The sequence below is a fragment of the Bombina bombina genome, chromosome 5, assembly GCF_027579735.1.
Source record: "Bombina bombina isolate aBomBom1 chromosome 5, aBomBom1.pri, whole genome shotgun sequence".
In the NCBI taxonomy this organism is placed as follows: Eukaryota; Metazoa; Chordata; class Amphibia; order Anura; family Bombinatoridae; genus Bombina; species Bombina bombina.
In genome coordinates this window covers 72224393-72240527 of record NC_069503.1, presented here as the reverse complement: position 1 = coordinate 72240527, position 16135 = coordinate 72224393, and the positions used below count along the sequence as shown (strand labels likewise).

The window sequence follows — 16135 nt, the reverse complement described above, 5'->3', positions numbered from 1 at the left end:
AGCCCCACCCATCAGGTTTTTAATTTGCTTAATTAATTCTCCTTAAGATGTGTTTCTTGAATCATGGCAATGTCGGGGGCGTGTCTACCCAGCTGTACTATTATTTGCTTACGTTTTATTGGGGAGGAAATTCCCCTGACATTCCATGACAGTATATTCAACTGTGTCCCCATTTAAAGATATTCTGTATACTTAAATGATGCATAGAGAGATGGAGTGACAAAGCACACACAAAAAAACACCCCACACAGCACAAAACCGAAACTCCTAACATACCCCTACCAAGCGAATATCCTATGTTAATTAACCTTTGGTCACTCTGACAACAGAAACAAAAACAAATTTTATTGACCCTATTTTCCATAGGGATGAACCTTGGTTACTTAAAAGAAACAATTTAAATAGCAGCCAGTAATTCCTGTGCTTCTAGAACATTAATGTTCCGTTTGTGGTGGAGCAAGGAGCAGGAAGTGTTGCAGGGATTTTCAGCATTCCCCTATCAATCAGCCTCGAGGCACAGGGTGATATTCTTGGACCGGAGGCACTGAACTGTGAGCAGCTTATTGAAGGAAGTCGATCTAATGCCTACTTAGACGTTGTGGCGCACGCCAGAGCAATGAGATAAGGGAGAGGAGTGGGGTGAAGAACCTGCCTGATTCCTGGGAGACAGAGGACGGAAGAGTTCTTGTGTATTTTTGTGCCGGGAGAATGGGCCAAAATGGATGACTGTCTAAGGAGACAGGAGCTCAATATACTAGAGAATGTCGGCTTAATCCCTGTCATATGGTTTGCTTAAAAGACCATTTTTAAATATAGACCCAGGGGCCTCCCAGGTATAACATGCTGTCTCCCTGGTACTGGAAATGTGGCAATAAATTACCAGTCCCCCCCTCTCCCCCTTGGTGGATTATAATCTTATTTGGTCACAAGATTAAAAGGATTCAGTGTCAATATATTAAAAAAGGGACACTGTTATTATCCACACTTGTTGCTGAACCTGAAATAGCCAGCTTAATTCTACCTGTTCCAGTTGAAAACACCTCTGTATTGGGTACATCTTGGTATATTCTGACCACTAAGTATTGACCAAGAGAAGTTAAAGGACTGGGGGTGGAGCACATGACAAAATGTCTGACAGTGAGAATTAGTAGGAAGTACAATACCAATACTGCAGTATGCAATGTAACTTATATTTAAACAACTGATATTTAACATTTCTTTCAGGAGAAAATATTGTTTCATATAAATGATAGAAAACAAAGATTATAATAAATTTGTAAAGTTGTGATAGGGCCCCACTTAAATAGATTTTCTACCGTTATGTTGTATAGATCTGGGAAGATTAATATTTAAGGAGCAATTATAACACCCACAGAGCTAACTGTACTAAATGCTTGTGCTGAATTAATATCACATATTTAATAACCTAATCAGCTGATCTGTATCACATGAATTGTTATGCGTGCCTTTAATCATACCATAGGTACAGTTAATCAGAAACATTATTTATTATTATCTGTCTAAACCATTTAATATACATTTTACAGACACGGCCAGAGCACTGAGAGATATCAGGTATTGATGTAATTGCAGTGAATAAGGGAACCTTTTTCCTGAGCACAGACATTGGAGCCTGGTTATCAGCATGAACTCATATGTGTTAGGTGAGTAAAATAGATATTATGCTGACTTTAATTACTGGGAAAATAGAATAGATCACTCATTAAACAAATAAGCTATTATATTTATATCTGAATCTTTTGTGTCAATGACGTTATAAAGAAGGAGCAACCCCTATTGAGCTGAGGAGGAGGGTTAAAAGTACTTCTCCCCCTCTGTTGTTTTAGACAGATCATGTCTAACAACTACCTAACCTCACCCTCTGGCCTGGTTCTTTACTCAGAACACCATCACCTTTCACCTGCCCTGACCTCACTCATGGAACACCCATAACCCCCAAGGCAGAACATACTGAGATGTACGATCTCATTGCGGAAAATTTACTGTTTCTGCAGAAATTCTTTTTTTGCCTGCACTTTTAATTTCTGCCTGCAGGTGTCACTGTTCCATTCTATCTCAGTGTAAATATTTTCTACGTTCCTCTATTTCAATTTCCTTCCCCTTCCTGAACTCCAGTGCGGTACAGGGTAACCACAAATTTATTTTAGGAGTCTAGGAGCCAACCAAAATACTTAGGAGCCAGATTTTTGTTTTTTTTGTTCTTTATTGTGTGTGTGTGTGTATGTATGTATGTGTAAATGTATATTTGTATCTGTATTTGTGTTTGTGTGTGTGTGTGTTTGTATGTGTGTGTATATATGTATCTGTGTTTGTGTGTGTATGTATCTGTGTGCATCTGTGTGTGTATGCATCTGTGTGTATCTGTGTATGTATGTATGTATGTATGTATGTAACTGTGTGTGTATGTATCTGTATGTGTGTCAACTTCCTCCCCCTTCCTGAACTCCAATGTGGTACAGGGTAACAGCACATAGCAGATATGGTAAGTCAGGGCTTAACAAATTTATTTAAAGTCTAGGAGCCAACAAAAATACTTTTAGGAGTCAGATTTTTTTTTCTTTAATAAATGTGTATGTGTCTATATGTATGTGTGTGTGTGTGTGTGTCTGTATGCATGACTTTGTGTGTGTATATGTGTGTTTGTGTATTTTGTGTGTATGTATGTGTGGGTATGTCTGTGTGTGTGTGTGTGTGTATATGTGTATTTTCTTCATAAACAGGAAGAGTCCACAGCTGCATTCATTACTTTTGGGAATTCAGAACCTGGCCACCAGGAGGAGGCAAAGACACCCCAGCCAAAGGCTTAAATACCTGCCCCCACTTCCCTCATCCCCCAGTCATTCTTTGCCTCTCATCACAGGAGGTTGGCAGAGAAGTGTCAGATGATTTTGGTTTAGTTTCTTATAGAGGGTTATACTCTTTGGAATGGGACTGGAGTTTTAAGTAGTCCTGTCAGACTCTCAGTGAGAGCATGGATGAAAGTTGGGGTCCAGAGATCCAGAAAGAGTTATTCTGTGACGCCATCCTGATTCCTATTAACAGCTCAATTAGCAATCAGCATTGACGAGTTTCGCTGCCTGCTTTCTTCTCTCAAGTCCATGTCAGAAGCGAGGCTACTATCTGTCACACTTGAAGGGCTGTGTTCCTGTTCCACGGCATAGATTCCAGTAAGATCGTTTCATTTTACTTTCAATATGGAATGTAATGTTAATGATGAAGACAGGGTCTCGGTGGGACTCCTTTTAGCTTTGGAATAAAGGGTTTATATCTCCTGAGAGGGGTTATTGAACAGGGGGGAACTTTAATCATGTTTATGTGATTCTGTCTGCTAATGTGTAGCAACAGCTAATGTGTAGCAATATTTGGGCTTGTGTCTATTTCGGTGCATACAGGCCTTTTATTGCAAACCGTGCGGTCTTCACGGACTGACGCGCTTTTTTCTTGGACTGGAAGGTGCGCCTTGTGATCGGGCGTGGTAACTTTTTTTTGTCCTCCATTTCCGTATTCCTGACGGAGGCAACAGAGAGAATCTGTTTCACTAGAGTCTGGGTCATAGGAGGTGGTGTGCCACCAGCCTTTGGAGGTGTTAATTTGTCTATCCCTTTTAGGGCTGCAACTTTTGTGACCTTGGATTTTCTTGGGTGCCCTATGTGTCAGACTGGTCCTGATTGGGTACTAGTTTTCTTTTACAAAGATATGACGAGTCCACAGATTTCATCCTTACTTGTGGGATATTAACCTCCTGCTAACAGGAAGTGGCAAAGAGCACCACAGCAGAGCTGTATATATAGCCCCTCCCTTCCCCCCCACCCTCAGTCATTCTCTTTGCCTGTGTTATACTAGGAAGACATGGTAAAGTGAGGTGTTAGTTTTAGTTTCTTCAATCAAGAAGTTTTTTATTTTAAATGGTACCGGTGCGTACTATTTTCCTCAGGGGGATATGGAAGAAGATTTCTGCCCTGAGGTTTGATGATCTTAGCATTTGTAACTAAGATCCACGCTGGTTCCCACAAGACTTCTGAAGGTAACCATGAGACATCTTCAGTGTGGAGACCGGTTTCATGCTACAAGCAGCATCAAGGTATGTGCAGCCTTTTTTTCTAAGGAGACTTGGTGTATCAGAACTGGCTGCCATTATTTCCCTGTATGGGAATGGGGTAAGCAGTAAAACCTATTTTAATAAGAGGGGTGTTACTGGAGTCCCTATTTTATAATTATCATTAGTTGATATTTGGGCATTATGTGACATGGGAGACAATATAAAAAGACAATATAAAAAATGATGTTTTATGTTTTAGTTTTTTTGGCACTTAAAACTTATTGGTTTTATGCTTGAGGGTTATATTGTGTGTGTATTTTTACTTTAGTGCAAAACTGCATTTCCATGCGGTGTTGTTTGGGCCTACTCTGACTTTTGACCTTAAGGGGCGGAGCCTATTTTGGCGCAATTTCTTCAGGCTTAGCAGCAGCAAACAGTAACTCGGTGGCTCCTGGACTGTGTAGCTGGTGTGAAGGGTTGGAAACTTGATTCTAAATACCCTGGGGGCAGGTAGGCACCACAGCAGAGCTGTGGCGAGGTGCAGAGTGTATTTCTATCTATCTTTTGACTACATGTTGATATAAGTACTTCTAAAGCCTTATTTCTGCTCTTGCTTCTGGGTGCAGTAATTTTTGGATTAACCAACGATATTAAGTTAAATTTGGGAATAATTTAACGTTTTTTGTGCATTTTGGAAAAATTGTTCACTTTTTCTTTTCTTAAAGGTACAGTACATGTTTTTTCTTATGTTTATTTTATGCTATAAATAAGTGTTTAAACGACTTTTGTGGTATTACTAGTCTGTTCAACTTGTCTGACATTGAGGTTTCTCATTGTTCTATGTGTTTAGAAGCTATTGTGCAACCCCCTCTAACATTGTGTAACTTTTGTACTGAAAGGGCTTTATAATGTAAAAAGCATATTTTAAATAAAGTAAGTGTGCCTAGGGATGATTCTCAGTCTGAAGAGAATCAGGATATGCCATCCAATTCTCCCCAAGTGTCACAACATTTCATGCCCACACAAGCGACGCCTAATACTTCTAGTGCATCTAATTCCTTTACTCTGCAGAAAATGGCTGCAGTTATGTCAACTACCCTTACAGAGGTATTGTCTAAATTACCAGTGTTGCAGGGTAAACGCAGTAGGTCAAGTATTAATGTAAATACTGATTCCTCTGATGCTTTATTAGCTATTTCCGATGTTCCCTCACAGTGCTCTGAGTTGGGGATCAGGGAATTACTGTCTGAGGGTGACATTTCTGATTCAGGGAATGTTTTGCCTCAGACAGATTCAGATGCTATGTCATTTAAATTTAAGCTTGAACACCTCCACCTGTTACTTAGGGAGGTTTTAGCAACTCTGGATGATTGTGATCCTATTGTGATTCCTCCAGAGAAATTGTGTAACATGGATAAATATTTGGAAGTTCCTACTTACACTGATGTTTTTCCGGTTCCTAAGAGAATTTCGGAAATTATTAATAAGGAATGGGATAGACCAGGTATACCGTTTTCTCCCTCTCCTAAATTTAAGAAAATATTTCCTATATCAGATACCATTCGGGACTCATGGCAAACGGTCCCTAAGGTAGATGGAGCTATATCTTCCCTAGCTAAGCGTACTACTATACCCATTGAGGATAGTTGTGCTTTCAAGGATTCTATGGATGAGAAATTAGAGGGTCTACTAAAGAAATTATTTGTTAATCAGGGATTTCTTTTACAACCTACGGCTTGCATTGTTCCAGTAACTACTGCAGCAGCTTTTTGGATTGAGGCTCTAGAAGAGTCTCTTAAGGTTGAGACTCCATTAGATGACATTCTAGATATAATTAAGGCTCTCAAGCTAGCTAATTCTTTTATTACTGATGCCGCTTTTCAAATTGCTAAATTAGCGGAAAAAAATGCAGGATTTGCTATTTTAGCACGTTGAGCATTGTGGCTCAAATCTTGGTCTGCTGATGTGTCATCAAAACATAAGCTTTTAGCTATTCCCTTTAAAGGTTAGACCCTTTTTGGGCTAGAATTGAAGGAGATCATTTCTGATATTACAGGAGGTAAGGGCCATGCCCTACCTCAGGATAGGTTGGTTTAAATGAGGGGTAAACAGAATAATTTTCGTTTTTTTTTAACTTTAACCCCTTAACGACCGAGGACGTGCAGGGTACGTCCTCAAAAAAAAGGCAGTTAATGCCTGAGGACGTACCCTGCACGTCCTCGGTGTGGAAAGCAGCTGGAAGCGATCCCGCTCGCTTCCAGCTGCTTTCCGGTTATTGCAGTGATGCCTCGATATGGAGGCATCCTGCAATAACCTTTTAAAGCCATCCGGTGCAGAGAGAGCCACTCTGTGGCCCTCTCTGCACCGGAGATCAGTGGCTCAAAGCGTTGGTGGGTGGGAGCCGGACCGGGAGGCGGGTGGCGGCCATCGATGGCCCTTGTTTATGTGGAGGGGGGGCGGGATCGTGGGCGGGGATGGCCGGGGGCACGCACGGACGCGCGCGCGTGCACGGGAGGGTGGGGGCGGGCGCGTGCACGGGGAGGGAGCGGGTGGGAACCGCTACGCTACAGAAAATCAAATAGTAAAAAATGTTAAAAAATGTTAAAAAATGGGTAAAACGTTTTAAAACAAAAACGATCAGCAAGGTGGTGGGGGTTTCTCTGTGTGGGGGGGAAGCTACACTACAGAAAAAACCCATACAAACAAAAAAAAAAGCACTTTTTTTTGCAAACTGGGTACTGGCAGACAGCTGCCAGTACCCAAGATGGCCCCCAATGAGGCAGCGGGGAGGGTTAGAGAGCGGTTTTGGGGGGGGGATCAGGGAGGTTGGGGGCTAGGGGGGGATCCTACACAGTAGCATATGTAAATATGCTTAAATTTTTTTTTATTTTTTTTTAAAAACCCTTTTATTTTAGTACTGGCAGACTTTCTGCCAGTACTTAAGATGGCGGGGACAATTGTGGGGTGGGGGAGGGAAGGGAGCTGTTTGGGAGGGATCAGGGGGTGGGATGTGTCAGGTGGGAGGCTGATCTCTACACTAAAGCTAAAATTAACCCTGTAAGCTCCCTACAAACTCCCTAATTAACCCCTTCACTGCTAGCCATAATACACGTGTGAGGCGCAGCAGGATTTAGCGGCCTTCTAATTACCAGAAAGCAACGCCAAAGTCATATATGTCTGCTATTTCTGAACAAAGGGGATCCCAGACAAGTATTTACAACCATTTGTGCCATAATTGCACAAGCTGTTTGTAAATTATTTCAGTGAGAAACCTAAAATTGTGAAAAATTTAACTTTTTTTTTCAATTTGATCGCATTTGGCGGTGAAATGGTGGCATGAAATATACCAAAATGTGCCTAGATCAATACTTGGGGTTGTCTACTACACTACACTAAAGCTAAAATTAACCCTACAAGCTCCCTAAAAGCTCCCTAATTAACCCCTTCACTGCTGGGCATAATACACTTGTGGTGCGCAGTGGCATTTAGCGGCCTTCTAATTACCAAAAAGCAACGCCAAAGCCATATATGTCTGCTATTTCTGAACAAAGGGGATCCCAGAGAAGAATTTACAACCATTTATGCCATAATTGCACAAGTTGTTTGTAAATAATTTCAGTGAGAAACCGAAAGTTTGTGAAAAAATTTGTGAAAAAGTGAACGATTTTTTGTATTTGATCGCATTTGGCGGTGAAATGGTGGTATGAAATATACCAAAATTGGCCTAGATCAATACTTTGGGATGTCTTCTAAAAAAAAATATATACATGTCAGGGGATATTCAGGGATTCCTGACAGATATCCCAATGTAACTAGCGCTAATTTTGGAAAAAAGTGGTTTGGAAATAGCAAAGTGCTATTTGTATTTATGGCCCTATAACTTGCAAAAAAAGCAAAGAACATGTTAACATTGGGTATTTCTAAACTCAGGACAAAATTTAGAAACTATTTAGCATGGGTGTTTTTTGGTGGTTGTAGATATGTAACAGATTTTGGGGGTCAAAGTTAGAAAAAGTGTTTTTTTTTTTCCATTTTTCCTCATATTTTATAATTTTTTTATAGTAAATTATAAGATATGATGAAAATAATGGTATCTTTAGAAAGTCCATTTAATGGCGAGAAAAACGGTATATAATATGTGTGGGTACAGTAAATGAGTAAGAGGAAAATTACAGCTAAACGCAAACACCACAGAAATGCAAAAATAGCCCTGGTCCCAAACGGACAGAAAATGGAAAAGTGCTGTGGTCATTAAGGGGTTAAAGGAGGACCCCCCCGCTTCTTCTTTTTCCACAAAGCAGCATGAAGGGGTGGCCCCCGATCCGGGACCGGATCTAGTAGGGGGCAGACTTTCTTTCTTTGCTCAGGCTTGGGCAAGAGATGTTCAGGATTCCTGGGCACTAGAAATAGTGACCCACAGTTATCAATTGGAATTCAAGGATTTTCTCCCAAGAGGGAGATTTCATCTTTCAAAATTATCTGCAAACCAGATAAAGAGAGAGGCATTCTTACGCTGTGTAAAAGACCTTTTACTATGGGAGTAATCTGTCCTGTTCCAAAATTGGAACAGGGACAGGGGTTTTACTCAAACCTATTTGTGGTCCCCAAAAAAGAGGGAACGTTCAGACCCATTTTGGTCCTCAAGTGTCTAAACAAATTTCTAAGAGTTCCATCATTCAAGATGGAGACAATTCAAATGATTTTGCCAATGATCCAGGAGGGTCAATATATGACTACCGTGGATTTGATGGATGCTTACCTTCATATTCCAATCCACAAAGATCATCATCAGTTTCTAAGATTTGCCTTCTTGGATAAACATTATCAGTTCGTGGCACTTCCTTTCAGGTTGGCCACAGCACCCAGAATCTTCACAAAGGTTCTAGGGTCTCTTTTGGCGGATCTCAGACCGCAAGGGATAGCGGTAGCGCCTTATCTGGACGATATTCTGATTCAGGCATCAACATATCATCTGACAAAATCTTACACGGACACAGTGTTGTCTTTTCTGAGAACTCACGGCTGGAAGGTGAACATAGAGAAGAGTTCACTTGTTCCACAGACAAGGGTTCCTTTCTTGGGAACTCTGATAGACTTGGTAGCCATGAAAGTATTTCTGATGGAGGTCAGAAAATCAAAGATTTTGAATACTTGTCGAGCACTTCTGTCCATTCCTCGGCCATCAGTGGCTCAGTGTATGGAGGTAATCAGATTAATGGTAGTGGCAATGGACATCGTTCCGTTTGCTCGCTTTCATCTCAGACCACTGCAACTGTGCATGCTCGGTCAGTGGAATGGGGATTATGCTGATTTATCTCCAAAGATAATTCTGGATCAAGAGACCAGAAACTCTATTCTTTGGTGGTTGTCGCCAGATCATCTGTCCCAGGGGACTTGTTTCCGCAGACCCTCGTGGGTGATAGTAACAACAGATGCCAGCCTTCTGGGCTGGGGTGCAGTTTGGAACTCCCTGAAGGCTCAGGGTGTTTGTACTCAGGTGGAGTCTCTACTTCCAATCAATATTCTGGAACTGAGAGCAATATTCAATGCGCTTCAGGCGTGGCCTCAGTTGGCTTCGGCCAAATTCATCAGATTCCAGTCGGACAACATAACGACTGTGGCATATGTCAATCATCGGGGGAACAAGGAGTTCCTTAGCGATGATAGAAGTATCCAAGATAATCAGTTGGGCAGAGGCCCACTCTTGTCATCTGTCAGCAATCTACATCCCAGGGGTAGAGATCTGGGAAGCAGATTTTCTAAGTCGACAGACTTTTCATCCGGGGGAGTGGGAACTTCACCCGGAGGTATTTGCCTCATTGATTCTCAGATGGGGCAGACCGGAATTGGATTTGATGGCATCTCGTCAGAATGCCAAGCTTCCAAAATACGGATCCCGGTCAAGGGATCCTCAGGCCGAACTGATAGATGCCTTGGCAGTACCTTGGTTGTTCAGCCTAGCTTATGCGCTTCCGCCGTTTCCTTTCCTCCCACGCGTGATTGCTTGAATCAAACAGGAGAGAGCTTCAGTGATCCTGGCCACGCAGGATTTGGTATGCGGATCTAGTGGACATGTCCTCTCTGCCACCGTGGAAACTTCCGTTGAGACAGGACCTTCTCATTCAAGGTCCTTTCCAACATTCAAATCTAATTTCTCTGCAACTGACAGCGTGGAGATTGAACACTTGATTTTATCGAAGCGAGGATTCTCTGATTCAGTTATCAATACTTTGATACAGGCTAGAAAGCCTGTCAGTAGAAAGATCTATCATAAGATATGGTGTAAATATCTTTATTGGTGTGAATCCAAGGGTTACTCATGGAGTAAAGTTAGGATTCCTAGGATTTTGTCTTTTCTCCAAGAAGGATTGGAGAAAGGGTTATCAGCAAGTTCTTTAAAGGGACAAATTTCAGCTTTGTCAATTCTGTTTCACAAACGTTTGGCAAATGTATCAAAAGTTCAGTCTTTTTGTCAGGCTCTATCTAGAATTAAGCCTGTATTTAGACCTATTACTCCTCCCTGGAGATTGAATTTAGTTCTTCGAGTTCTGCAAGGGGTTCCGTTTGAACCTATGCATGCCATAGATATTAAACTATTATCTTGGAAAGTTCTGTTTTTGGTTGCTATTTCTTCTGCTCGAAGAGTTTCTGAGCTTTCAGCATTACAGTGTGATTTGCCTTATCTCATATTTCATTCTGATAAGTTGATTTTACGTACCAAATCTGGGTTCCTTCCTAAGGTTGTTTCGAATAAGAATATTAATCAGGAAATTGTTGTTCCTTCCTTGTGTCCTGGTGGTCCGTGCCTTAAAGTTTTACTTATAGGCAACTAAGGATTTTTGTCAATCATCTTCATTATTCATTGTTTATTCTGGAAAGCGTAGGGGTCAGAAAGCTACGGCTAACTCTTTCTTTTTGGCTGAGAAGTATCATCTGCCTGGCATATGAGACTGCTGGGCAGCAGCCTCCTGAAAGAATTACGGCTCATTCTACTAGGGCTGTGGCTTCCACATGGGCTTTTAAAAACGATGCATCTGTGGAACAGATTTGTAAGGCTGCGACTTGGTCGTCCCTTCACACTTTTTCCAAATTTTCCAAATTTGATACTTTTGCTTCTTCTGAGGCTATCTTTGGGAGAAAGGTTCTTCAAGCAGTGGTGCCTTCCATTTAGGTTCCTGTCTTGTCCCTCCCTTTCATCCGTGTCCTATTGCTTTGGTATTGGTTTCCCACAAGTAAGGATGAAATCTGTGCTTACCTGATAAATTACTTTCTTTTACAATCTGACGAGTCCACGGCCCTCCCTGTTATTTTAAGACAGGTTTATTTTATTTTTTGAAAACTTCAGTCACCTCTGCACCTTTTTAGCCTTTCCTTTTCTCTTCCTATAACCTTCAGCTGAATGACTGAGGGTGGAGGGGAAGGGGAGGGGCTATAAATACAGCTCTGCTGTGGTGCTCTTTGCCACTTCCTGTTAGCAGGAGGTTAATATCCCACAAGTAAGGATGAAATCCGTGGACTCGTCATATGGTAAAAGAAAGTAATTTATCAGGTAAGCATAAATTTAGTTTTCTCTGTCCCTTGGAGCCTTTCTCAGACACGTGGTGCCCATTATACTTGGCTGGTCCTGTTGGGATGCCGAGTGGCTCTATCTTGTTTGGAGTTTGTTTCTTGTTTTCGTTACAAGTTATAGGGGACCCTTTGTTCCTAGACGTTGGGCTGGTCCTCGGTTGTTCTTCTGGGGGCATGAGAAGGGACTGTGCTCAGTCCTAATTGTCCTTCCATACTTAGCTGGCTGCTTTTCCGAGGTCGGATCCTGCTAAAGCGTACTCTGTAGGCTCCTGGGTTCCGTTGGATCAGGTGCTAGAGTTTCTCTCCTGCCCAGTGGGCTGGAGGTTCAGAAGATCCATGGAGATTTGTGATGCCAGGTTCTGGTGTCGGTTTCTGCGTCTCCTCTTTAGGCTTCTGTGGTATTGTCCTCTTGGACTCTGTTTCCTTGATGACGGTACCTCTTCCTTTGGGTCAAGGCTGAGGGGCCTTTTTTGTTCCCTTTCTTGGGGTTGGCCTTCTGGTCATCTGTTTCAGGTTTGAAACCAGCTGCTACTAATTGCACATTGAAGGTGTGCTAGCAAGCTGTTTTAAGGAAGTTAGGACATATTTGGCCATTTTCTACTTCCGGGTTTCGTCTGCTTCCATATTTTTAGAGGTTTGCAGATTAGGTGGTCTCCTTTTTTTCCTGTGTTCGCCCCTGCTTAGGCATTTTGGGTTTTCAACCACCAGGGGTTAGGATGCTCGTTCATTCATTAATCCTCAAGCTGTAGGGGCTTCTGGGAAGATGATCCTGCAAGGATCTTGGAGTCTACTGTTATATTCTTATCCAGATTTTAAGGTTTGGGCTCTGTTCGCTTGAACGTTTTCCCTTAGTCTTTGGACTTAGTGGGGTTGTCCCTAGAGAGTTTAGGGTCAGTCAGAGTAGCTGTGTGGCTTCATCTTTGCCTAGCACCCTTTAGGTTGGGAGTTTGAATCCTGCTGTGGGTGTCTCCTAAGCACTCTGTGTCTGGGACACTTATGTGAGTGTTCAATGTCCAAAGTGCCTTGGATAGGTCTGTGATTGCGCTGATTGTGGTGCACAATTTGCTCCAGATGGGGTAACCCGGCGGTTCCTCAGGGGTTATTGGTTGTTTAAAGCTGGATCCAGATTCTGCGTGTCTGGGGTTTTGTTTTTTTTGTCTTGGTCCTTGACTGGACATTTTGGGGGTTCTGTATCCAGGTCCCTTAGGGATAATTCAGGACAGCCCAGTTTCCCGGTTCAGGGACATCTTATGTTCCTATGGGATAATTTTTATCTCTTTCAGAGCGTTAGCTTTTTCTACTGGGCCGGCTGTAGGGACCAGATGGTTCTTAATTCGGTGCTGGACTTTTTTGTGTCCACCTACAGCTTCACTCCATTCCTATGTGCAGGTGAGCTGTTCTGTCTTTGTTTTCCCTCCTTTTGGGGTGGTCTTGGCATTCTAAAGTATCAGTCTGGTTCATGAAGGTTCTTTGCTCCCCTATGCAGTGGGTTTGTCTCCTCCTCCTTGAATGCAGGATGTTCAGAGTAAAGGGCCCTTCCTTAGTCTTCGGGAAGGGAGCTCTGCCTGGGTTCTGGAACCGAAGCTCTTTTTGGGGAGGCCGGATCCCTCCCTTTTCCTTCCTGATGTTCTTGGGCCAGCTGTTTTAGCCTTATGGTTAGATTAGCTGCCTAACAAGCAAAAGGTTTGCAGTTTGAAATCAGCTGCAGCTCTTTGCAGCTTGATTGTGTGCTAGCTAGCTGTTTAGAAGATGATCGAGGGGTTTTAATTCTCTTGTCTTTCGGACTTGTTCGGTCACTTGGGTGCTGGGTCTGTTGCTGGAGCAAGGGTCAGGGATCTGTTTGATCTGTTGATCTTTGACCAGTGTATCATAGTTAGATTTTGTGAGCCTTCCTTAGGTTGGAGGTTTTGCTGTGGATCCATCCTCGGCAGGTAGTTTTCCCTGTTGGTTCTGTTTTTCTGTTTCTTCTCTTCCAGCCTTTTTGGGACGGAGTGGTTTTGCACTACTTTGGAGTTCTTCCTTTCTGAAGGCTTGTGTTCGCTAAAATCTCCTTTGCAGCTGGAAGCCTATGGCTTCGGAGGAGCATAATCAGATATTCTAATGCTGTTCTTCAGTGGCTCGTGGGGACGATTTGTCTTTCGGTTGCTCTATCCTGGGTGCGAGTTAGTACTCGGCGAGGAAAGGGGTTCTTTCTTCTCCCTTTCAGTTTTCAGGGCATTTCTCTAGTCCCTTGGTTTCTATGCAGATTGGGGTCTGGGTTTGTCGGTAGGGTTCCTTCACAGGTTTTGCCCTATTTCATCCTGGTTTACTATCTTGGAGTTACCTTGGATTATCTTTATTGCCCTAGTCCTTTATGTGTTCTGAGGGTTCTTTCAGACTCCCTTATCTGGGTCCTTTTTTCTTCCCTTCAGGGGGAATGTGGATGTTCCCCTTCTAGTCAGGGGTGAGTTTATTTTGCGGGCTGAGTGCCTGCTGGACTTTGTCTCCTCAGAGATCTTTTGGCTCGGTCGAGTCTAGTAACCTGAACAGTCTCTAACAAGGGCCTTGCTGATTCTAACTGTTGGACGGTTCCTTGGGCCTTTTCCCTTTAGTTACCTTCTGCTTCTGGTAAAGCTGTTTTTTTCGTTGGGAGTTTAGGTGCTTTCAGGCTGTGGTTACCTCAGAATGGGCCACCTTTTGTACCCCCCCAGTATTGCATTCAGTGTCCTTTATAGCTTGGGTATTGTTTTCCCAAAAGTAATGAATGCAGCTGTGAACTCTTCCCATTTATGAAGAAAAACTTAAATTATGCTTACCTGATACCGCCTCTGTTTTTTTTTTTTTTTGTTTTTTTTTTTTTTAATATATATGGGGTGGCTGTAATTTTTTGTTTTTTTGTTCTTCTGGCACCTTTTTCATCCTGATATTTTTCCTACTGTTCCTTGTTCCCTCGGCAGAATTACTGGGGTATGAGGGAAGTGGGGGAGGTATTTAAGCATTTGGTTGGGGTGTTTTTGCCTCCACCTGGTGGCTAGGTTCTGAATTCCCAAAAGTAATGAATGCAGCTGTGGACTCTTCCCGTCTGAAGAAATTAAAATGATCAGGTAAGCATAATTTAAGATTTTGTGTGTATGTGTGTATGTATGTGTGCGTGTGTGTGTATGTATATGTGTGTATATATATATATATATATATATATATATATACATATATATATATATGTGTGTGTGTATATTATGTGTATATATGTGTGTGTGTCTGTATATACAGGGAGTTCAGAATTATTAGGCAAGTTGTATTTTTGAGGATTAATTTTATTATTGAACAACAACCATGTTCTCAATGAACCCAAAAAACTAATTAATATCAAAGCTGAACATTTTTGGAAGTAGTTTTTAGTTTGTTTTTAGTTTTAGCTATTTTAGGGGGATATCTGTGTGTGCAGGTGACTATTACTGTGCATAATTATTAGGCAACTTAACAAAAAACAAATATATACCCATTTCAATTATTTATTTTTACCAGTGAAACCAATATAACATCTCAACATTCACAAATATACATTTCTGACATTCAAAAACAAAACAAAAACAAATCAGTGACCAATATAGCCACCTTTCTTTGCAAGGACACTCAAAAGCCTGCCATTCATGGATTCTGTCAGTGTTTTGATCTGTTCACATCAACATTGCGTGCAGCAGCAACCACAGCCTCCCAGACACTGTTCAGAGAGGTGTACTGTTTTCCCTCCTTGTAAATCTCACATTTGATGATGGACCACAGGTTCTCAATGGGGTTCAGATCAGGTGAACAAGGAGGCCATGTCATTAGATTTTCTTCTTTTATACCCTTTCTTGCCAGCCACGCTGTGGAGTACTTGGACGCGTGTGATGGAGCATTGTCCTGCATGAAAATCATGTTTTTCTTGAAGGATGCAGACTTCTTCCTGTACCACTGCTTGAAGAAGGTGTCTTCCAGAAACTGGCAGTAGGACTGGGAGTTGAGCTTGACTCCATCCTCAAACCGAAAAGGCCCCACAAGCTCATCTTTGATGATACCAGCCCAAACCAGTACTCCACCTCCATCTTGCTGGCGTCTGAGTCGGACTGGAGCTCTCTGCCCTTTACCAATCCAGCCACGGGCCCATCCATCTGGCCCATCAAGACTCACTCTCATTTCATCAGTCCATAAAACCTTAGAAAAATCAGTCTTGAGATATTTCTTGGCCCAGTCTTGACGTTTCAGCTTGTGTGTCTTGTTCAGTGGTGGTTGTCTTTCAGCCTTTCTTACCTTGGCCATGTCTCTGAGTATTGCACACCTTGTGCTTTTGGGCACTCCAGTGATGTTGCAGCTCTGAAATATGGCCAAACTGGTGGCAAGTGGCATCTTGGCAGCTGCACGCTTGACTTTTCTCAGTTCATGGGCAGTTATTTTGCGCCTTGGTTTTTCCACACGCTTCTTGCGACCCTGTTGACTATTTTGAATGAAACGCTTGATTGTTCGATGATCACGCTTCAGAAGCTTTGC

At 42.3% G+C, this 16135-nt stretch overlaps 1 protein-coding gene across 1 annotated transcript in view; it reads left to right on the top strand.

The window, feature by feature from the left end:
• The window catches only part of LOC128659896 (gastrula zinc finger protein XlCGF26.1-like), a 56837-nt gene that overhangs the window by 19923 nt on the left and 20779 nt on the right, over nt 1-16135 (top strand). The window contains exon 5 of the mRNA XM_053713483.1: nt 1548-1664. Within this exon, the coding sequence (XP_053569458.1) occupies nt 1646-1664 (19 nt within the window). The 5' untranslated portion in view covers nt 1548-1645. The remainder of the gene's footprint in view (nt 1-1547; nt 1665-16135) is intronic.